This window comes from Boleophthalmus pectinirostris, unplaced genomic scaffold (assembly GCF_026225935.1).
Source record: "Boleophthalmus pectinirostris isolate CB_2022bp ecotype Guang Dong unplaced genomic scaffold, ASM2622593v1 HiC_scaffold_1, whole genome shotgun sequence".
Classification (NCBI taxonomy): domain Eukaryota; kingdom Metazoa; phylum Chordata; class Actinopteri; order Gobiiformes; family Gobiidae; genus Boleophthalmus; species Boleophthalmus pectinirostris.
In genome coordinates, this window is record NW_026570970.1 from 4,154,391 (window position 1) to 4,177,537 (window position 23,147).

General features: G+C 43.2%; 1 protein-coding gene across 1 annotated transcript in view; it reads right to left on the reverse strand.

Moving 5' to 3' along the window:
- Positions 1–2,815: 2,815 nt before the first annotated feature.
- The window catches only part of LOC129408075 (myc box-dependent-interacting protein 1-like), a 54,678-nt gene continuing 34,346 nt past the window's right edge, over positions 2,816–23,147 (reverse strand). The window contains exons 14-20 of the mRNA XM_055150796.1: positions 21,191–21,257; positions 17,764–17,784; positions 11,216–11,683; positions 6,021–6,035; positions 5,825–5,911; positions 5,642–5,743; positions 2,816–2,917 (exon numbers count right to left, since the gene is read on the reverse strand). Of these exons, the coding sequence (XP_055006771.1) occupies positions 2,816–2,917; positions 5,642–5,743; positions 5,825–5,911; positions 6,021–6,035; positions 11,216–11,683; positions 17,764–17,784; positions 21,191–21,257 (862 nt within the window). The remainder of the gene's footprint in view (positions 2,918–5,641; positions 5,744–5,824; positions 5,912–6,020; positions 6,036–11,215; positions 11,684–17,763; positions 17,785–21,190; positions 21,258–23,147) is intronic.

Below are 23,147 nucleotides of genomic sequence, written 5' to 3' on the forward strand. Positions count from 1 at the left end.
CTCATGAATCAGGCTAGAAATCCCCATCAAATATAAATTAATAGGGGCTAAAAAAGATGGATTTGGGTCACTTCAGGCTGCAGTCTGAACGTATAACGGAACGCTACAGCGGCATCTTCTTTTAGACAATGAAAAGGCAATTCATAAAAAGAAAAAGAAAGAATGCAATGACGTTTAGATGAAGAAAACCGAGCCATTTTCTCAGATTTTGTCAAAGTTTCTATCGTCAACAGAACCCAAAGAAAGTCGTCGTGCGCATGTTTCCAAACGTCTTCCGGTTTTGTGACGTAAGCGTGGATAGATTCAAGTGTCGGGGCTGTAGGACGGGACGTTTTAAGAATAGGTTGCGTTCATTTTCGTGAATTCGAGAAGAAGGTACCGATTTTTTCAGTTTATCTTTGAGACTGGTTTGTGAAATCTCTCAGTCGTCCAGGCAGGGTGAAACTGGAAATATATAAACATAAGCAGAGTGTTTAAGAAAGTCAGTAGCTCGATCACGTATGTAAAGGTTGCTGGTTCAATCCCCGCTGCTGGTGCTGAATACTGACGATGTGTTCAAGGCGTTTCATCCTTCTTAACGATACGTGAGCGAGAAGCTGGATTCTCCAAATGGGACCCAACACGAAAAACAGAAAGATTTGTTTTTTACAGTTTGCCGAAGTCCAAAATTATTTCCTAAGGCATTCCGAGCGTCCTAATTATTCTCCACAATTAATTTATAAGCGCTCTCAGCAACTTTTAGAACTATTATAAAATCTGAAAGTGAACCCAAAATCAAGTTGTTTTCAGTGCTCTGTGCTCATTCGCACACGGGCCCAAAAACAGTTTTCTCTTCCGGATTTAATTCCTGAATCCGGGCGAGCTCCTACCACCCGTGTGACGTCTGTAATGCGCACGGCGTGGAGCGTTTGGACCAATCAGAGCGAGAGCTGCTAGAGCGGCTCAGAGCGGCGAGGCTCAGTCTGACAAAGATCATTTTTAGGCGCCTTGAGGATTTTAAAAAATGTTAAAAACTTTATGTTGTGAAAATATAGAATCCTACAAAATCCGAGTTTGTCCGGATGCCCTGTCAGAACACGGGCAGATTGAATTTCCAAAATGAATTCCCAAACTCCTGGAGCTGCAGTACCTGGAGCAACCACTAGTCAGTCTGGAGCCATGTGCCAGATTTCCTGACTCTCGGACAATTAGAAAACTTATTTATGTGGACAGTTTCTCTGTACTGCGATAAAACTTATTTGGCTTAACTACACGGAATAAATGCAAGAGGAGAGATTTTAAAAGGTTAAACCAGCAAACGTGGATGGGGGAATAGAACCAGCACCCGTTATTTATTTAACTACATCTTGTGTGTGTTGAAAGAAGTGACACTGGTCATTGCTCGTTTTTGTTTCACCCAGAAATTACAAATGTATAAATGTGAGTTTTAAGAGTTTTCATTTGACCGTAGAATTGTACCTCGTCTTCCATCTCAAGTTTACGCTTTTTAAGGCTCATTTATGCTCAACTCAAACGTAAACAAATCCTGTAGTAACCGTCCTTCAATTTATGCTTCCAAACGTTTTCAAACCACCAGAGGGCGCTGAATTTCAGTTTGAGAATTGACCAAAACAACAAAATAGAGCAACAAATAAACAAACGTGGAGGTTTTAGATCGCGTCTGTTGGAAAAACGAGGACAGAGAAGCTTTTATTTGCTCTGAAGTTGGTTCTAGTCACGTTTTAAATAGTTCAGCTTCCATTATTGAGCTGTGTGCACTACTGCCCCCAGTGGTCAGCTCATGTACAGCTCCGATTTTAGGATTCTGAGGAGACGGACCAAGTGATGAACAGAAGCCTCTTTGAATCTGTGTATCATTTGTTCAGTTGTTTTTCAATATAAAACCAAAAGTAAGAAAATGAAAAAAACTGTTTTCTTCATTATTTGTCTCCAAAACCAAAATGAAAAAACAGATAATGATTCATTTTTTTCAGTTTTCGATTTTGTGTTTAAATGAAAAATGGAAAAAACGGATAACGGCCGTTTCCCGTGACTGCGATGTCGAACTTTTGCACTGCATACGGACTGAACCAGGACTGATCCAGGTCCGGGACCAGACTGAGACCAGAACGGGACTGAGACCGAGACCAGACCGGGACCAGACCGGAGGCTCAGAGCCCACGACAGGTCTAGAGCTCGAAGCTGAGGCAAAAGCTCGGAGTCCGCTCTGGTCCCGGTCTGGTCCCGGACCTGGATCAGTCCTGGTTCAGTCCATATGCAGTGCAAAGTTTCGGCATCGCAGTCACGGAAGTCACGTAAACGGGAAACGGTCATAATCAGTTTTTTTCCATTTTTCATTTAAACACAAAATCGAAAACTGAAAAAACTAATCATTATCTATTTTTTCATTTTGGTTTTGGAGACAAATAATGAAGAAAACAGTTTTTTCATTTTCTTATTTTTGGTTTTATATTGAAAAACGAATGAACGAATGATACACGGATTTCTTTGCGTATCTGTTTGTGTCTTGAACATAAATGAGCCTTTAGAACGCTGCAGCTTCACAAGAACGCAACCTATTTAAACCCCAGATCCTCGCTTCCCCGGCGCCTGCAGCCCCACAGACGTGCCCCGGTCCCGGTGAGCACAGTGTAGTAGCAGACCTTCCCGGATGTTTTGCCTGGAGCCAAGGCTGGGGCGGCTCGGCGTCTATGGCCAAAGTCCTAGAGGAGATAGAATATCCGGGGGAGGAGAGGAGAGCGGAGGAGGACGGGCGGAGGACTGGAGGGGTTAGGTGAGGTCCCTCTCTCTCTCTCTCTCTCTCTCCCTCGCTCCCTCACAGGCGCTGGGTGAAGTTCTCTGGGAAAACCCCCTTGGCGGCGCCCTCTCTGTTCTGCTGCCAGTCCTGCTGCTTGATGCCCATGAGCCAGCCGTCGTCCTGCTCACACGGAAAACGACGGTTAGTGGGTTCGGTTACGTTTACGTTTACATGGGCAAGAAAAATCAGACAGCTAGAATAATCATACACACAGTTACCGTCAAAATAAATCTGATATTCACAAACACCTGATGACTCGAGGCATTTAAAAGCACTTCTCACAGTTACTAAAAATAGATTGTGACATCGCATCGCAAAGCATTATGGGATAACCCCTAAAGATGAGTTTACACTAGGGGTGTACACATATTAAAGGTTGTATGGAGGATTTTTTTTTTTTGTTTCAAATTGTCAATGAAAGATTAAAATATCATGACAGAGACGCAGCAGCCTTGTAATTATGATGAACAAAAAAAGAAAAGAATGAAAATCTATCAACTGTGGACGTAGTGAGGCCAGATAAACATCAGCCAATAGAAAACGAGGCTCCCTCATTTTCTATTGGCTGTTCAGTTGTCACTCAAACTCCCTACGTTTCTAGTGTAACTGACTCGTCGGCGTGCGGGGATCACGTGGTTTATGCAGTGGTTCTTAGAGGCTTTTTCAAACTGTCGCTTCCTCGCATTTCGCACCAAGTTTGATGCGATGGCGGACGAGAATCCACGACCGGTTCGCCGCAAAAGAAAGTCTGTTTTTGAGGTCGCTGAAAGAAGAAGAGAAGGGGAAAAGGAGTATAGCCAAACTGAGGTGATTCTTGGAGATTCCTTCCAGCGATGGCGCGACTGAAGCAGACGAAGGGTCTAAAAACTGACGCGTCGGTCGCTGAAATATTTCTAGACAGGTCACTTCAACGGTAATTCTGAACACGCACAGGATGTAAACAAACGTGATTTCTAGAGTAAAGAGGCGGGAGGAGATGTTTCTACTTGTGGAGCTGTGGAGGAGGAAGGTGGTGTCACACATGCACAAACATTTTAAAAAGGACTGTCGCTGTATTTCACTTCCCTTAAAACATCCTCTATACAACCTTTAATGCTGAACCATTTGGTACGGGACGTTGGGTTCGGTGCAGCTCCATGGAGACTCTTTAATATTCACGTGTATTCCAATTTGTTGACTTTTTTGTGTGTGTTGTAATTTTCCTTGTTCCAATGGTTTCTTGCTGTGGGAGCCCTGGCTCGTGATTGGTGGAGCATGTCTACACCCACCTGACCTGCAGCCACCACCCCCTGTTTAAGAAGATTACCTGCACCTGTTTGGGGCTGCTGGCCTTGGTGGTCAGTCTGCCATTTTGTGTTTGTGTTCATGTTCGTGTGTGTGTAGTTTAGTTTAGTTCTGTTTTGTGCCTTTTTTAAAATTTGGTCACTCGATTCTGTTTGTGGGCTTATGTGGTTTAATTTGGGGAACTTGTGTATTAGTTTTGTGTGTGTCCCTTAGTTTTACCACTCATTTTGTGTGAGCCCACATGACCCCTTTTATGGCACAAAACCCGTTGTCTGTTGTTCTGTTTCTTAGTTTAAGTTATTTTCTGTATATTTTAGTCTGTTTTGTTAATTCACTTTTACATTCCTGTTAATTAAACATTACTTCATTTATTACATTTTTCCATCTTGGTACTTTTTTGTTACTTCCCTGACCTCAACGAACTCATTCGTGATTGGGGATTGGGGTTTCCTGCAGCGCTTTATAGTTAGAGCGGCCGCCTTGACAACAATTACCCCCCATCTTGACTATGTCCCTTCAAACCACGTGAATCCTCGCAACCTGGTCCTCACTTTCGCCTTTCACTACCACGGAATCCCCAACCCCAAAAATATGAAGATTAGAACTTCATTCTGGAACCGTTAGTGCAGCACTTTATTGTTTGAAAAGATTTGTTTACTGTTTACAAGGAATTTATTTTTTATAATTTAACTTGGGTTATTTTTTAAGACGATACAGTAAAGTGTATTTACCTTGTTGACATGTTTCTGCTGCTGCATCTTCAGAACTGTCACCAGTGTTCATGTTGACGTGTCGTATATCAGCTTCCTGTAGGCGTGGTCAGACTGATGGTCCTGGCAGGTCGCTCAGATTGACCACGCCTACAGGAAGTAACAACAGCTGATATACGACACGTCACCACCAACACCAGGGACAGTTCTAAAGATGCAGCAGCAGAAACATCTCAACAAAATAAATACACTGTATTGTCTTAAAAAAGAAACCAAGAATTTAAAGTTAGCTTTTTTTTTTATTATTTTTTTTAATAATATTTCATACATTTGTTTCTTATTTGAGAATATTTTATTGAACTTATTAGTATCACCAAGCAGCACTTTGCATTTATTTTATTTTCCTGTTTGTATAATGTTATAATAAACTGTTGGTTTAACAAAAACACAAATAAACAACAAGTAAATGGTTTTGCATTTTGTTCTGTTGTACTGTACCGAAAATGAACCGAACCGTGACCTCAAACCCGAGGGACGTACCGAACCGTGATTTTTGTACCATTGCACACCTCGTTTACACTGTGTGAAGATTGTACGATTTTTCGATGTTTCATATTATTCCCAAACTCACACAGTGTGACTGAATACGAAGCTCACAACAGGAGTGTGACTGTACGGAGCGACAGTCGTATAAACTGACCTCACACTGGGCACAATGGGGCAGAGGAGAAACTTGTACATGGATGTCTCGACTTTCAAACTGTCGTGAGGCTAAAATTCAAGTCAAAATCCACAAACCCTCATGTGAGCTCTCAGATTCAGGACCGTGGCTCGGCCCTGCAGCACCGACCTGTTCGTCCGGGTTGTCGAAGGGGATGACGAGCACCACGTCTCCTGCCTTCATGTCCAGTTCGTCCGTGTCGTTGGCGGCGTAGTCGTGCATCACCTCCACCTGAAACAGCGTCCCGTCAGACCTCCGTGTGACAGAGTGAAAGTGTGCGAGCTCTGACTCTGCTCCTCCTCGTCTCCTCACCTTAAACATGAAACCCGGGGGCAGCTCTGGCTCTGCTGCTGGAGCCTCCGTGGGTTCTTCTGCAGCTGGTGCTGACGCCGCAGCCTCCTGAACAAAGACAGTGAACACAGAGGAGCAGTGGTTATTTTGACAAGTTTTGATTTAGTTTTAGACTGATTAACTGTTACTGAATGAAGGAAACAAACAATGAGTTTACCAGTAGCACCTCCTTCTGAGGTACACAAACACAAACAAGACAACACAGTGAAGCCAAGACGCACTAAGATCAGTAGATTTAGTCTAAATAATTACTTAAGGTTTCAGAAGACAAAACTTGAAGTGGAAGTTTGATTGTGTCGTCACTCGTTCCTTTGGTTCATTTATGTTTCGTTTTTAATTCAACAAAAATATCGGTCGTTTTAGATGCTGAAAATGTTAAATTTTAAATGATGAAAATGCAGGTAGCTCATGTTATCAGGAGGATTTACAGCAACGGCTCCAAATTTGCTGCTGTAACCGCTGTCCTCTTGAGATTCATCTGACGGAAGCTGACGTCACACTGCCTTTGTCCACTTCTTTACATTCTGTAGTTTAGTTTATAGTTAAACACAGGAGTCTTCAGCGTTTTTCAGGCCAGGGACTCCCAAACTGATGGAGTCAAAGTGGCTTAACAAGTTCAGCCTCATCCTGAAATCCTGAGCTGAATCTATCTCCATCTCCAGTTTAAGCCTCAACTCGTTCTATTGTAAAAATTCACCTGTTCTTGACAAACGAAAAGCTACAACACAAATTTAAGGATGCGGGAGGATCTATTCACATCAGCAGGGTGAAACAAAGACACGCAAAAAATAAAGGGCGTTTGGCCTTTCTGGCTTTTATTGGCTTTGCCAGATATATGCAAGATTGGCCACATTAACCATTAACACTAAACCCCACCCTGCGCCCGAGCTCACCTGTTCCCAAAACCCAAACACAAATCCCAAACCACAGTGCAACAAAACAATAAAGAGCAGTTCGTAATGAGTCCACCACCTTCACCGCAACCGTCCCGAGCAACTTTCCTTGTCCCCAAAAAGTTCAAAACTTTTTCTGCGCGGCAGCGTTACGTGAGTTTCAAGAGTCCGTTGAGCTACTCACGCCACCCGCGCTCTGGTTTTGTCCCACAGTCCAGCAGCTCCCATAGATTAGTACAATCCGACACATATGGAAATGCCATAATCCACAAGTGATATATTCCAATAATGTTAGCTCCACGGCCCTGACAGCTCCTGGCATGTGTCCAAATCGGCGTGTGATGTCACACCCTTTGCACGTCCCTCTCCCCTTAAATCCACGTGTGTCTGGAGAGAACACAACCAACAGTCTGATATGGCCTAAATAATAATGTAAAGGACCAAACTCAATAGATAATATTAACAAATAAGCACTTCACCCAGATGAGAGAACAGAGACAGGTGAGGACCTAAGTCGTCTTTACACCAGGACACAAATAATCCTAAAACGTTCAGACCTGAAGTTTATGCTGCTCTTTGTGCTTGTTATTAGGTGCTTTTTTCGGACCAAGAGTTTGTTTTCATACCTGACAGTTTCGACTGCTCACTAGCGCTGTTCCTCAGAGTGGTCACGTGTCAAAACTGTCAGGTATGAAAACAAACTCTTGGTCCGAAAAAAGAACCTAATAACATAAATTTTTGGAACTCATTGGACTGCTCTTTGTGCACTCCCGGTGACTCTGGGAAGGACAGAGCAATGGGCCAATGACATCTCGGAAAATGGGCTCAAAGTGTGACTTTTTTAATGGTCTGATTAAACGAGAGAGGAGCCACAGCGCACGGACAAGAGTTTGATACGGGACACAGAATTTTTCCGCTCATTCTGATCTGAGGAGCAAGAGGCCTCTCCTGTTCTCCTCCTCCTCTCCCGGTCGCTCCGTGGATAGACGGAAAGCAGCTGCACAGTCCGGAGTCTGGTTAATTCTCCCGGGGAGTGAAGTTGCCTGATGTGGAGCTTCAGGGCCCCGTCCACACTAGTTCATATTCGAGTTGTTTTCGTTGTGGATGCAGTGTTCGTTCACACTGATCCGATGGAAAAAGGCTCCAGAGACGGAACGATCTGATGCCTCCAGCTCAGTACAGATCTGATCCGGTTGATACTCTGACGTAGGAGCTCTAGTCGCGTCCTTATTGGACCACGTCACTGTGACTTGCGCCTTCCTGATTCTCTGGGTTCGTGACATTTCAACTTCAGTATTTTATTTCATTTTTCCAGAAGTTTTTTTTATTTTTTTAATCTGGTCTGGTACTGGACTGAGACAAGTCAAAAAAAATTTTTTTTTTTAAGGCCATGACTTTTGAAGTTGTTCTAAAGTTATACATCATTCCGGAGTCGTCCAAGGTAGAAAAGGTTTCAAAGGTCGACTCATCACTGTTTTCGAAATCGAGACATTTCTCTTTGTGATTTTGCTGGTTTTAGAGCTCAAGCTACTAGAATTTGACCAAACTGTGCTTTGGTTTATAAAACATGCCAGGTCTAAACCAGGACTAAAACCAGGACTAAACCTGATTCCTGATTCTCTGGGTTCGTGACATCGGTCATGTGACACTGTTGCGGAAAACAGTTTAAACAAACCAGAGACAAATGGGAAACTGTGGAGCTACATCTACTTGGTAGTAGTAGTAGACAGTTTTCACACTTTCCATCTTCCTCGGCTCGAAATCGGCTGCTGCAACTTCAGACATGGTGCTCCACTTCCTTGTTTTTAACGCCCACGTGACGTCGTGACGATGTGATACCAGCCTAGTCATGTGACTAGTGTTTCAGCAGGTTTCGCGTTACTGTGTGGATCATGTCTGGACGCAAATCGTTTCTGACACAGTGATTAGTTTGAGTTTATTTATTTATTTGAGACAGGGACAGTGCACAATTTTTGCATTAACCTTAACAGGAGAGATGCAATGTCCATCAGGTTGTAGCATCAGTGTAAATATAACTGCTATAAAAGTTCCGCTGTGCGTAAAAGTGAAGCGGTAACGGAATTCTTCACATGTAGCCAAGAAGAAACTATAAAATCTACGTCGACGTGTTTGTAGTTTGTCAGAAAGTGCGAGACGAGGGAATGAAGAGAGAAAGAGACAGACGTGATGAAGGAGCGAACAGACAGAACCCACTGAAAACCAGCCAACCAAAAAAAAAAAAAGTCTAATCAAGCAAAGATTTTGCAACCCTCCTGTTGAAGCCCTTTGGTTTAGTCTGTGCTATAACCACGCTGCAGATCCCTGGAGTGTGCTGCCCTCACCTGTTCTGGCGGCGCCGGTGCAGCTTCTGGTGAAGTGGCAGCTGCTCCTGAGTCGCTCTGACAGAAGAAGAAGAAGAAGGACGAGGAGGAGGAAGAAGAAGAGGAGGAGGTCAGTGTTAGTGTTAGACTCGACAGACACAAACCTGCAGACAGAGCTTCAGACTCACAGAGGACACAGAGAGCACCACGACTGAGGCGTGCGGCCCAGACAAGCACACGGACTACAGCGTTCGCTCACAGCAGTGACAGTCGTGTGACGTGTGCGAGACTTTGTGCGTCTAAATCGTGAGTGTGTTTAGCGTCTGTGAAGTGTGTAACAGTGACATGCTCCTAGAGAGAAACACGAGAGAAACACCCCAACGGAGCTTAATCCATTTTCTTTTCATACCCACACTCATGTTGACTTTAAATAATTGTTTTACGTCATTTTTCAAAAATTTAAGAATGCATTTTCAGTATATTAGTATAAAATGAAACACTTTGGAACAATTTAGAAAGGGTAGAAAAGGTTTCAAAGGTCGATTGATTAACGTTTTCAGTATTTTGTTTTTCCAGAAGTTTTTATTTGTTTATTAATTTAAAAAAAAATCTGGTTTGGTACTGGACTGAGACAAGAAGAAGAAAGATTTAAATTTATTTTTTAAGGATGTGACCAAAGTTATACCTCATTCAGGAGTCGTCCAAGGTATAAAAGGTTTCAAAGGTCGACTGATCACTGTTTCGAGGTATTTCGACTATTTTATTTTATTTTTCCACATGTTTTTATTTATGTATTTATTTTTTTTAATCTGATTTGGTACTGAGACAAGTCGAAACATTTAGATTTTTTTTTTTTTAAGGATGTGACGTTTGAAGTTGTTCCAAAATTTATAACTCATTCAGGAGTCGTCCAAGGAATAAAAGGTTTCAAAGGTCGATTGATCAACGTTTTTGAAATCGAGACATTTCGACTTCAGTATTTTATATTTCCAGAAGTTTTTTTTTTTTTTTTTTTTTAAACCTGGTTTGATACTGGATTGAGACAATTCGAATAAACATTTAGATTTTTTTAAGGATGTCACCAAAGTTATACCTCATTCCGGAGTCGTCCAAGGTAGAAAAGGGTTCAAAGGTCGATTGATCATCTTTTTCAAAATCGAGACATTTCTCTCTCTGATTTTGCAGGTTTTAGAGCTCAAGCTACTAGAATTTGACCAAACTGTGCTTTGGTTTATAAAACATGCCAGGTCTAAACCAGGACTAAAACCATGACTAAACCAGGACTAAAACCATGACTAAACCAGGACTAAAATGAGGACTAAACCAGCTCTAAATTCAGGAATAAAATTAGGTCTAAGCCAGGATTAAAATCAGGGCTATAATTAGGACTAAACTAGGTCTAAACCAGGACTAAAATTAGGTCTAAACTAGGTCTAAACCAGGACTAAAATTAGGTCTAAACTAGGTCTAAATGAGCACTAAACCAGGACTAAAATCAGGACTAAATTAGGTCTATAAATTAAGTTGAAATAAGTCTAAATTTCGATTTCAGTATTTTATTTTTCCAGAATTGGTTTTTGTTTTTTAATCTGGTTTTTAATCTGGACTGAGACAAATCAAAATTTTGTATTTATTTATTTTTTTTAAGGATGTGCTTGAAATTGTGCCAAAAGTTATACGTCATTCCGGAGTCATCCAAGGTAGAAAAGGGTTCAAAGGTCAATTGATCACTGTTTTTGAAATTGAGACGTTTTTCTTTTGTTTGTTTTTTTAAATCTGGTTTGGTTCTGGCCTGAGATAAGTCAAAATGTTTAGATTTGTTTTTGTTTTTTTGTTTTTTTTTAAAGAATGTTGAATATGACCTTTGAAATTGTGCCAAAAGTTATACATCATTCCGGAGTCGTCCAAGGTAAAAAAGGTTTCAAACTGTCGAAAGATGACATAAAACAATCATCTAAACTCAACATCTCTTTTTTTGTTTTTCCTCAGTAAAACCATCGACATCCAAGAAGGAGGACGGCCTCGATAAAACTTCGATTTCTATCTAACTTTTTTTTATTTATCTCACACCTTCTCCTCCAGAACCGATGCATCCGCCACCGTTACTCCGAATGCATCTCTCTTTCCGTGTCCGTTACCTGACCCTCCTCCACCTCCACCGTGGGAGCTGCCTCCTCGGGCTCTGGGGCAGCCTCCTCCTCCTCCTGCACGACGGCGACTTCTGCGGGAGGTTCCTCTGTCGGTTCCTCTGTCGGTTCCTCTGTCGGTTCCTCAGGCTCTTCCTCCTGAGCGACGGGAGCGGCCTCGTCCGTCGCCGGTTCCGCCCACTCCTCCTGCTCCTGCTCGCGGGGGGCTTCCTGCTCGTAGTCGCCCTCTTCGTCGTACTGAGCGGCGCCGTCTCCCTCCGGGTCCCAGCCGCCCTGAGCAGCCGCCAGCGGGTCGTAGCGGACGGGCTGGGTGCCGTCGTCGCCCCACCCCTCCTGGGCGGCGGCGATGGGGTCGTAGCGGACGGGCTGAGTGCCGTCGTCGCCCCAGCCCTCCTGAGCCGCCGCTATGGGGTCGTAGTGGCGGCGGGCGGCGGGCGGCGGCTCCTCGTCCTCCTCCTCCTCCTCGGCGGCGGCGCCCTCGTCGGTCTGGGGCGGGCGGCGCAGATGTGGGTGTGGAAGAACATTTCAGCTGAGTTACAGAGACTCTTTTCAGGGTGTCACAGATGCATTAATAAAGACGCAATGTGGGACTTTTCTGGTGGAGGGACGTCGCCGGGTTGTCTCCATGGAGATGTTGCTTTGTCTAGACCCGCAGGACTAAAACCAGGACTAAACCAAGACTAAACCAGGTCTAAATGAGGACGAAACCAGGACTAAACCAGGACTAAACCAGGACTAAACCAGGACTAAAATCAGGACTAAACCAGGACTAAAATCAGGACTAAACCAGGACTAAAATTAGGACTAAACCGGGAATAAACCAGGTCTAAACCAGGTCTAAAATCAGGACTAAAACCATATCTAAACCAGGACTAAAATAAGAACTAAAACCAGGACTAAACCAGGTCTAAATTAGGACTAAACCAGGACTAAACCAGGACGAACCAGGACTAAACCAGGACTAAAATCAGGACTAAACCAGGACTAAAATTAGGACTAAACCAGGACTAAAATTAGGACTAAACCGGGAAAAAACCAGGACTAAACCAGGTCTAAAATCAGGACTAAAATAAGAACTAAAACCAGGACTAAACCAGGACTAAAATCAGGACTAAAACCAGATATAAACCAGGACTAAAATAAGAACTAAAACCAGGACTAAACCAGGTCTAAACTAGGTCTAAACCAGGACTAAAATTAGGACTAAACCAGGTCTAAAATCAGGACTAAACCTGGACTAAACCAAGTATAAAACTGTTCTAAAATAGGACTAAACCAGGACTAAACCAGGATTAAAACCAGGACTAAAACCATGTCTAAACCAGGTTTAAACCAGGACTAGACCAGGACTCAACCAGGAATTAACCAGGTCTAAACCAGGACTAAAATAAGAACTAAAACCAGGACTAAACCAGGTCTAAACCAGGACTTGCAAACTCACTGTGACTGGGCTCGCCTCTCCACAGACCTGACATGTAACTTGGCCCAGTGATGTCATCTCCTGTCTCCGTAGAGATAAATAAGTGTAATGCCATACAAGGGAACGTTCCAGGCAACATCTCCATGGCGATAAGCACGAGACGGACCCTCCACCAGAAAAGTTACAGCAGCTTAAAATAAAAACTGGATTTTTTCAGAATAGAATTTGGGATCATCAAGAATCAAAAAGGATCAAGTTAATTTATGAAAATCTCTCTGTGATTTTGCATGTTTTGTAAAACCAGATCTAAACCAGGACTAAACCAGGACTAAAATCAGGACTAAACCAGAACTAAACCAGGTCTAAACCAGATTTAAACCATGACTAAAATCAGGGCTAAAACCAGGTCTAAACGAGGATTAAGTCTAGGTCTAAACTGGGTCTAAACCAGGACTAAAATCAGGACTAAACCAACACTACACCAGGACTAAACCAGGTCTAAACAACAATTAAATATAGGTCTTACCTGGGTCTAAACCAGGACTAAAACCATGACTAAAATCAGAACTAAAACTAGGTCTAAACAAGATCTAAACCAGGATTAAATCTAAGTCTAAACCAGCACTAAACCAGGACTAAAACCATGTCTAAACCAGGTTTAAACCAGGACTAAACCAGGTCTACACCAGGTTTAAACCGGGACTAAAATCAGGACTAAACCAGAACAAAAACCATGACTAAAACCAGGACTAAACCAGGTCTAAACAAGGATTAAATTTAGGTCTAAACAAGGACTACACCAGGACTAAAAGCACGTCTAAACCAGGTCTAAACGAGGATTAAGTCTAGGTCAAAACTGGGTCTAAACCAGGACTAAAATCAGGACAAAAATTAGGTCTAAACTAGGTCTAAAACAGGACTAAAACCAGGTCTAAACCCAGTCTAAACGAGGATTAAATCCAGGTCTAAACTGGGTCTAAACAGGACTAAAACCAGGACTACAATCAGAACTAAAACCAGGTCTAAACAAGATCTAAACGAGGATTGAATCAAGGTCTAAACCAGGACTAAACCATTACTAAACCAAGACTGAAATCAGGGCTAAAACCAGGTCTAAATGAGGATTAAGTCTAGGTTTAAACTAGGTCTAAACCAGGACTAAAATTAGGAATAAACCAGCTCTAAACCAAGTCTAAACCAGCACTAAATCAGGAATAAAATCTGGACTAAAACCAGGTCTAAACGAGGATTAAATCTAGATCAAAACTAGGTTTAAACCAGGAGTAAAACCAGGTCTAAACTTTCATTTTTAATCATAGAATTAGGGATTATCTTGAAAATATCCAAAACGATTTAAGGTTCAAGATATTTTGTGAGACTCCCTCTGTGATTTTGCATGTTTTAGAGCTCGATCTCGTAGAATTCGACCGTTCGGTGCTTTGGTTTTAAAATAAAACATGCAAAAATCCCAGTTATGGAATCATGAAAGACGTCACGGATGAAAGGATCAGAAGATTTAAGAGAGGATGTTTTACGAAGGAGCATGGACGTCGTCTGAAGACCTCCATGGTTGACAGATGAAGAGGAGGAGGAGGAGAAGGAAGCAGGAAACTAAAGTCGGAGCAGTTTTTTTTTTTTTTCCATCAGAAGATAGAGTCCGGTTCTTCTGCTTCTCAAACAGAGGTTCAACACACGGGGCTATGTTCGGATGGAGAAAGAGGAGGTTTGTAAGAGGAGGCGCGTCTCCCGGGTTTTGCTCGTCGGCGGACACGGCTCTCTTACAGTTCTCGGGTTAGTTCATGGCGGGGTGCGGCAGGGTGCGGCAGGGTGCGGCAGGGGCGGGCAGGTGCAGGCAGGGGCTGGTGAAGTGGGAAACCCCGGGGGGAGGGGGAGGGGCTACGGCTTCACCAGCGCAAAAAGGAGAGAGAAAGAAAACGAGCTGGTCCCTGTGAGTCTCATGTTTGTGACGAGTGTGGACGTACGAGACATGAAAACAAACAGGGACGTACACGGACCCCGGGAAGTCAACTCAAGTCTAAACCAGGTCTAAACCAGGTCTAAACTAGGTCTAAATCAGGACTAAACCAGGACTAAACCAGGTCTAAACCAGGACTAAAACCAGACCTAAACCAGGCCTAAACCAGGACTTAACCAGGACTAAACCAGAACTAAAATCAGGACTAAAACCAGGTCTAAACCACATTTAAACGTCTAAACCAGGACTAAACCAGGACTTAAATCAGGACTACAATCAGGTCTAAACCAGGTTTAATGAGGATTAAATCTGGGTCTAAACTAGGTCTAAACCAGGACTAAAATCAGGACTAAACCAGGTCTAAAATCTGGACTAAAATTAGGTCTAAACCAGAATTAAAATAAGCACTAAAATCAGGTCTAAACCATGTCTAAACCAGGAGTAAACCAGGGCTTAAATCAGGACTACAATCAGGACTAAAACCAGGTCTAAACAAGATCTAAACCAGCAATAAACCAGGACTAAAATTAGGTCTAAAACCATGTCTTAGCCAGGTCTAAAACGAGGATTAAATCTAGATCTAAACTAGGTTTAAACCAGGACTAAAATCAGGATTAAAACCAGGTCTAAACCAGGTCTAAATGAGAATTAACTCTAGGTCTAAACTAGGACTAAACCAGCACTAAACCAAGACTAAACCAGGCCTTAAATCAGGACTTAAATCTGGACTAAAACTGGGTCTAAAATAGGTCTAAATGAGGATTACATCTAGGTCTAAACCAGGATTAAATCTAGGTCTATACTAGGTGTAAACCAGCACTAAACCAGGACTAAACCAGGATTTAAATCAGGATTAAAACAGGTCTAAACCAGGTCTAAACCGGGATTAAATCTAGGGCTAAACTACGTCTAAACCAGGATTTAAATCAGGACTAAAATTAGGTCTAAAACCAGGTCTAAACCATGACTAAACCAGGCCTTAAATCAGGACTACAATCAGGACTAAAACCAGGTCTAAACCAGGTCAAAATGAGGATTACATCTAGGTCTAAACTGGGTCTAAACCAGGACTAAAACCAGGACTTAACCACCTTTAAACCACGTCTAAACCAGGACTAAACCAGGACTTAATTAAGGACTACAATCAGGACTAAAACTAGGTCTAAACGGGATTAAGTCTAGGTCTAAACCAGGTCTAAACCCGGAGGAGGACTCTGTTTCTCCAGGAGCTGGTCCCTGTGTGTCTCATGTGGACGAGTGTGAACATTAGACATGAAAACAAACAGGGAGGCTGAGGGACACACAACAACTCAAAGAAGAAGTCAATTCAGTCATGCAAAAATGATCTGAATTAGATTTTTTTCATTTCTATTTAAAGGTGCACTGTGTAACTGCTCGTGTCATTGCTTTGCCTGGAATGTTCTAATCTGATTCATCAGCTGGTTTCACTTCGTAGAAACCCTGTGACCTCGGGGCATTAGGATTCGATCCCTCGACAGTCGGCCGGTACTTTTTTATTTAACCAGTCGCTGCTGTTTGGTCGTGATGTTTGTAAAGCTCCAAATCCTGTAGGAAGAAGGACAATAAAGTCTTTCCCCTTGATAAAATTCATCAAACATTCTCTTTGTTCCGACTTTAAAGCCTCGATCTCGGGAATCGTTGCCAACACAGAATGTCTGACTAAAATCAGGACTAAAACCAGGTCTAAACCAGGTCTAAATAAGGATTAAATCTAGGTCTAATCTAGGTCTAAACCAGGACTAAAATCAGGATTAAAACTAGGTTTAAACTGGTTTTAAATCCTCGATCTCGGGAATCGTTGCCAACACGGAATGTATGGGTCTTTGCTGATTGGTTGGTGCCCAAACTTGGACTTCCGGGGTTTTTGCAAACCAATCTAGTGCAAACATGTCAAACTCTGGCCCAGGAGCCAAATTTGGCCCGTTATATAATTATATTTGGCCCGTGCGATCATATCTAATATGTTTTAGAGCTGCTACAGATCGACTATAGAAACATGATTTATTTAAAATGTTGTTTTTATTTAATATTTTGCTTGTTCTAGATTCAATGTTTAAGCAAAACTATTATTAAACATTTATTTTAATTAAAAAAGGTTTAACATTACAGATCTCGAAAGAAGAGAAAACATGCAGATGTTGCTGAAATTTTTCCATAAATATTTAGTCTGGCCCACGACTTAATCCCAGTTTTTAATTTTGGCCTCTGTGAATTTGAGTTTTACTCTAGTGTATTCTGATTCCTGACAATGAAATTGAGTGGCACTAGGTGGCGCCAGCCTGGGTAGACACGGGCTGTTTTGAGAAGTAAAACAATGCACAACGCAACATTTTAGTACGTGACGTTGACTTAGCGTTTAAAGTTGAAGTTCCTGATTTTACTACATATATACATCGATACATGTCCTTAGGTTCAATGCAAACGTAAACGTACAACTCTTACTTTGACATATTTATTTGACCAGATGTCGACAATTCCTAGTAGAAGAAGAAATGAAGAAAAATGGAGCTGCTCACGTGTAAGGAAAAAAAAAAAACTAACCAACTAACCAACTAAAACCAACTATCTATCTATATATATATATATATATAATATATATATATATATATATATATATATATATATATATATATATATATATATAAACAGGCATTCTCACTGAGCTGGGTTGCCTCTCCACAGATCTGACTTCTAACTTGTTCTGGTTTGGTCTCCATAGCAATAACATCCCCACGAAGAAAAGTGTTTGACGGACCTTCCATTGGAAAAGTGACACAGTGCACCTTCAATAAACAGTTATTTTTGTCAGGACTGAATTGAGGAAAGGTCTGAGTAGAGTTAATAACCCAACACAAGACAAAACCAACACAGACGCAGGCAGATCAAGCAACAAAAACAGAATAAAACAAACATTTAACAGGCAGAACAGCCAAAATGTCAAAAACATGCAACGTGGAACAAGGAAGGTTCAAGGAAATCCGCCGGAAGGTTTCAGATCTGAGTGAAGAGACTATTTCTGCCTTCATTTATTATAAAATTATACAGTTAAAAATACAAATAAAAGACTAGATTATTCCAGAACTGTGATGAGACTAAAGTACAGGAAATATCTCGACCACTTACCCAGGAATCCCAGTTCGTCGGCTGTGGAAAGAAGAAGAAGAAACGGTGAGATTAAAAGGGTCATGAAGTTTCTACGGTGACGTGTGGGGAACTTCTAGAACCCGAGTGTCGTTCGGTCGCTCGGTTTTCAAGATAAAACCAAAAATAAGATGAAAAAGTGATGATTTTCTTTATTATTTGTCTCCAAAATTGAAATGAAAAACGGAGAATGATTCATTTTTTTCAGTTTTGTGTTTAAATGAAGAACGGAAAAAATGATTAACGGACTGAACCAGGACTGAGACCGAGAACACAACCATGACTGAGACTGGGACTGAGACCGGGACCAGACCAGGACTGAGACCAGGACTGAGACCAGACTGAGACCAGGACTGAGACCGGGAACTGGATCAGAACTGAGACTGGGACTGAGACTGGGATGAGACCAGGACCAGGACTGAGACCGGGAACACAACCATGAATGAGACAAGGACTGAGACCAGGACTGAGACCGGAACTAGACCGGGACTGAGACCAGAACCAGACCAGGACTGAAACCGGAACCAGACCAGGACTGAGACCAAAACCAGACTGGGACTGAAAACTGGACCAGACCAGAACTGAGACCATGACTGAGCCTGGGACTGGGCCCGGGACCAGACCGGGACTGGGCCCGGGACCAGACCGGGACTGGGCCCGGGACCAGACCGGGACTGAGACCGAGACCAGACCGGGACCAGACCAGGACTGAGACTGGGACTGAGACCAGAACCAGATCAGAACTGAGACTGGGACTAAGGCCGGGACTAAGACAAGGACTGAGAACCGGGACTGAGACCAGGACCGGACCAGGACTGAGACCGGGACTGAGACCAGGACCAGACCAGGACTGAGACCAGGACTGAGACCAGGACCAGACTGAGACCGGGACTGAGACCAGAACTGGGACCAGAACTGAGACCAGAACTGAGACCGGGACTGAGACCGAGAACACAACCATGACGGAGACTGGGACTGAGACCGGGACTGGGACTAAGACCAGGACTGAGACTGGGACTGAGACTGGGACTGAGGCCGGGACCAGACTGGGACTAAAACCAGGACCGAGACCAGGACTGAGACCGGGAACTGGACTATGACTGAGGCAGGGACTGAGACCAGAATTGAGACCAGAACTAAGACCAGGACTGAGACCGGGACTGAGACCAGAACTAAGACCAGGACTGAGACCGGGAACCGGACTATGGCTGAGGCAGAGACTGAGACCAGAATTGAGACCAGAACTGAGACTGGAACTGAAACAAAGACCAGACTGGGACCAAACCAGGACTGAGACCAGTTTAGTCCTGATTTAGTCTTGGTTTAGTCCTGGTTCAATCCGTCTTCCGTTTTTTCCATTAATCATTTAAACACAAAACCCAAAACTGAAAAAACAAATCATTATCTGTTTTTTGGTTTTGGAGACAAATAATGAAGGAAAATAGTTGTTTCTTTTTTCGTTTCTTCTTATTTACGGTTTTATTTTGAAAAACGAACGAAACAGATTCTCTAGTCCATGCTGTCTAAAAATCTCTTAAAGCCACGAGCCGAGAGAGAGAAAAAGGTCAGAAGAAGCAGTTCAGACCGGATAAAAACCACGTCCAGAGTCAGACCAAAGCAGCGCAGAAGAAGAGTCATGCTGGAGGTGATCAGAAGAACAAGAAGAAGAAGAAGAAGAAGAAGAAGAAGAAGTGCTCTGTCTCTAAAGCAGTTTGAGCTCCGTCCATCATCATGCCATTTTCCAAAACCCAGGAGAAGAACGCAAAGCACGACACGCTTTCACCAGACATTTACACACATCGTTTAAATATAACAAGAAGATTTTTTTGGGCCAGTGTGTTGTCGAGACAAGAATAAATCCTGTTTTCTCTCCCTCGTGCTCACGCTGAATCCTCCAGGTCGAGTTTATCAGGAAGTTCAGTTTCAGTATTGGACAGACTACAGACTAATAGATAAACATCAGGGGTGAACAAACTATGACCTGGGGACCAAATTACGGCCCTCAGAGCAATATTTGTGGGCCCATTTCATGAAAAAAATCTACTTTTCAGAGCTTTCTACCTTCTCAGAGTGATGTGTGGGTCTTGTATTTGTCGCCCAAGTGGTTTGTAGATTGATTTGGCTTTTTTTTTCCTTTCTTTTTTTAACAAATTGCAGCACATCCACGTGACAATGAACTAAAACTGCTACAACGATGACGTGGCAGATGTGTATGACACTCCACTGCCTCCATCATCTAAACAAAAGCGACAGCATAAGCTCATTGTTCTATAGTTAAGTTTTGTTTCATTCACAAGCTCAAAATGCTCTGTTCCACCTTGTGAGGTCATCAAGCAGAAGTGTTCACTTTAGCAGCTCCTTTTGCTTTTAGTTCAGTAGAGATCGGTGATTTAAATTAAAAACATTTTACTTTATTTGAGTCGATTCAACTTGACAAGTCAAATTATCTCACAAAGAGCTGTTGTTTTTTTCTTATTCTAAGCGTAGTAAGTTGAATTTTCATATTTTAAGTACAAAAAGTCTTGTTCCACTGGCAGATCATTTTACTCGTCAAGTGAAATTTATTCAAATCATAACAAAACTTTCTTAATTCCAGTCGTCTTAACTTGACTAGATTTTGTTTTTTGCAGTCTTATGTCTTATGACATGAGCAAAAGCTCATTTTTCTACACTGCAGTCTACACGATATAATAAGTTGATCTACTAATGTTTATTAATATTTTACCAATCAGTAATGTTCAGCTGATGTGGATGTGGTGCTTGAGCTTCATGCTCCTCAAAGTCCTCGTCCGATTCCGGGTCCAACACATGCGGCTGAACGCGCTGTATCTCCATGATGAATAAAAGTTTATTCCTGCCGCTGTCAGGGTCACGTCTGTCTCCCCCTCCCTCCCTGAGATGGCGGAGGAAGGGCGGCTCACTCGTCGCCTACGTCACGTTTGGAGGGCGGAGCCTGTGCTTTCTCAGGACGGGCGGGGGGAGGAGCAATAGTCGGACTTTCATAGTTCCTGTGACTGATCCAAGAAATCAGTAACATTTCAGAACTATTGTGTCACGGATGTTCCAAAACCCAAATTGTGCTTGTTTATGTGCAGAAGATACAATGTGAAAAGAGTTATTTTACAGGAGATGGGACCTTTAAGCCTCGTGCTGAATTGGCCCAAATGACTTTTTACTGCAAATTTAAGTAATTCAACCATTATAAATTTAATAACACCACACTGGATTGTGATACAGACTAAAACTAAAAGTACATTATCTTTGTAACAGCTCTGATAAATGCAGGTCTGTGTAGTTCAGACACCCCTGATGTCTTCACCTGATGATTCTGAACAGTGTGTAAATGTCTTGAGGAGCCTGGCGTGTTCTGGGGTCCCTCTGGGGGGCGCTCATGCCTGAGATGAACCACCTGTGCCACACCGGAGGCAGACTGCGCCGCCGCACTGAAAGAGTCCAGGTCGAGGTCCAACAGGCTGCTGCCTACAGGCTGAGCACAACGACAGGAACACAGCACTGAGGGCGGAGTCACACACAGGGGGGGCGGGGTCACACAGAGGAGTGGGGTCACACAGAGGGGGCGTGGTCACACAGGGGGAGGGGTCACACACTGAGGGGGCAGGGTCACAGCTAAGGCCCCGTCCACACTTGTACGTATTGGAGTTGTTTTCGTTGTGGGTGCAGTGTTCGTTCACACTAATCCGATTGAAAATGGCTCCAGAGACGGAACGATCTGGTGCCTCCACCTCCTACAAATTCATCTGATCCAGCACTGTGTGGACTCCTGAAAACACTGATACTCTCACGTAGGTCTGTGCACCACGAAGTAATTCACCGCCAAAACACTAAGAGGTGAGAATATATGTCCATTCATATAAACGTGTGTCTGTGTGTACGACCTGCAGACGTTTAATCTCTGAAAAGTTTCACATGAACCATCTCCAACAGACTCACCATCAGCAGAACATCCCTCTGTCACAGAAAGAACACTCATATTCCACTGAGTCCTTTAGTCCGACAAAAGCTGAACCACATCAGCGCACAAGGAAAGAGCTGTTTTTTTGAGCACTTAGTTTATGCAAATGAGCCATGTGGTTTTAAGTTTTGCTTCTGTAAAACGTAAATAAATGTGCTCAAAGCTGTGTGGATAGGGAAGGCTTGCGGACACAGAAATGACGTGTCTGGACCCAAATCGTTTCCGATACAGTGATACCGTGATTTGTTTCAGGGTAAACTTAGTCTAAAGGTCCGTTCACACCAGAGCGTCAAAAACGCCTCTATTTGAGCGAGTGTTGATGACCCTGATGCGATTCTTTGAGGGCGTGGACGAACGGGAGAAAAATACTTGACGCGCGTCTGTTGCCTGTTGGTTGGAAACCAGTGCCTGATCCTGGTCGTTTCCTGGAACGACGGACCAGACTGACAGAGACTTTAGTGTATTCATTACATAAAACCATCAGCGGAGGAGATCAACTTGAGGATTGCGGCGGATATCTATGTATACTCCACTAATGACACTGGTCCGGTCCTGGTTTAGTCCCGGTCTAGTCCTGGTCTAGTCCTGGTCTGGTTCTGGCGTAGTCCTTGTGATCTGCTCAGTGATTCTGGTGTATATATTTATGCTCTGCTGATGTTTGTGGCTCCCGCTCCAGTTCTCGGGTCTTTCTCTTTCTTCCAGATAATAACGTCGCTACGTCACCACTGGATACTCGTCCCTGATTGATTGACGTGGATTGAAGCTCTGCGTTTTCAACTTTCTGGCACAGACCGCGTCGACGGCAGACTCGTGCCGCGGTAACGCCCGAAGACGCGCCGCAAAAACGCAGGACGCTCTAGTCGCACGTCCACATAGACTTTACACATAAACTGGACGCTTTGATGCTCTGGTGTGAACGGCCCTTAAGAGGGAGGGGGCAGATAGAGAGGGGGCGGGGTCATACACGGAGAGGGCAGAGAGGGGGCGGAGTCACACACAGGGGGCGGAGTCTCACACAGAGGGAGAAGGTTTTTTTCAGAAAAGGCGAACTCCTGGGAATTGGACCAGGGACTCACATGTGGAAGGGTCAGACTTTACCGGTCGTAGAGAAGGGGGTGGGGCCTCGCATAAGAGGGAGGGGGCAGAGAGAGGGCGGAGTCATAGAAAAAGGGGGCGGAGTCTCACCTAAGAGGGAGGAGTCAGGACACAGAGGGTGCATTTTTAATATAGAAGGACTATTTTGGTTAAGATGTCTGTGCGATTCTCTCAACTGGATTCAACTAAAGTTTGATTTTTCTTCTTGTTTCGTTGCTGTGGTGTTCAGATTTTATGTCCGTATGTCCTATGTGTTTGTTTTAATTTATATTTTGTCTCTTACCTACACAGTAAGTCG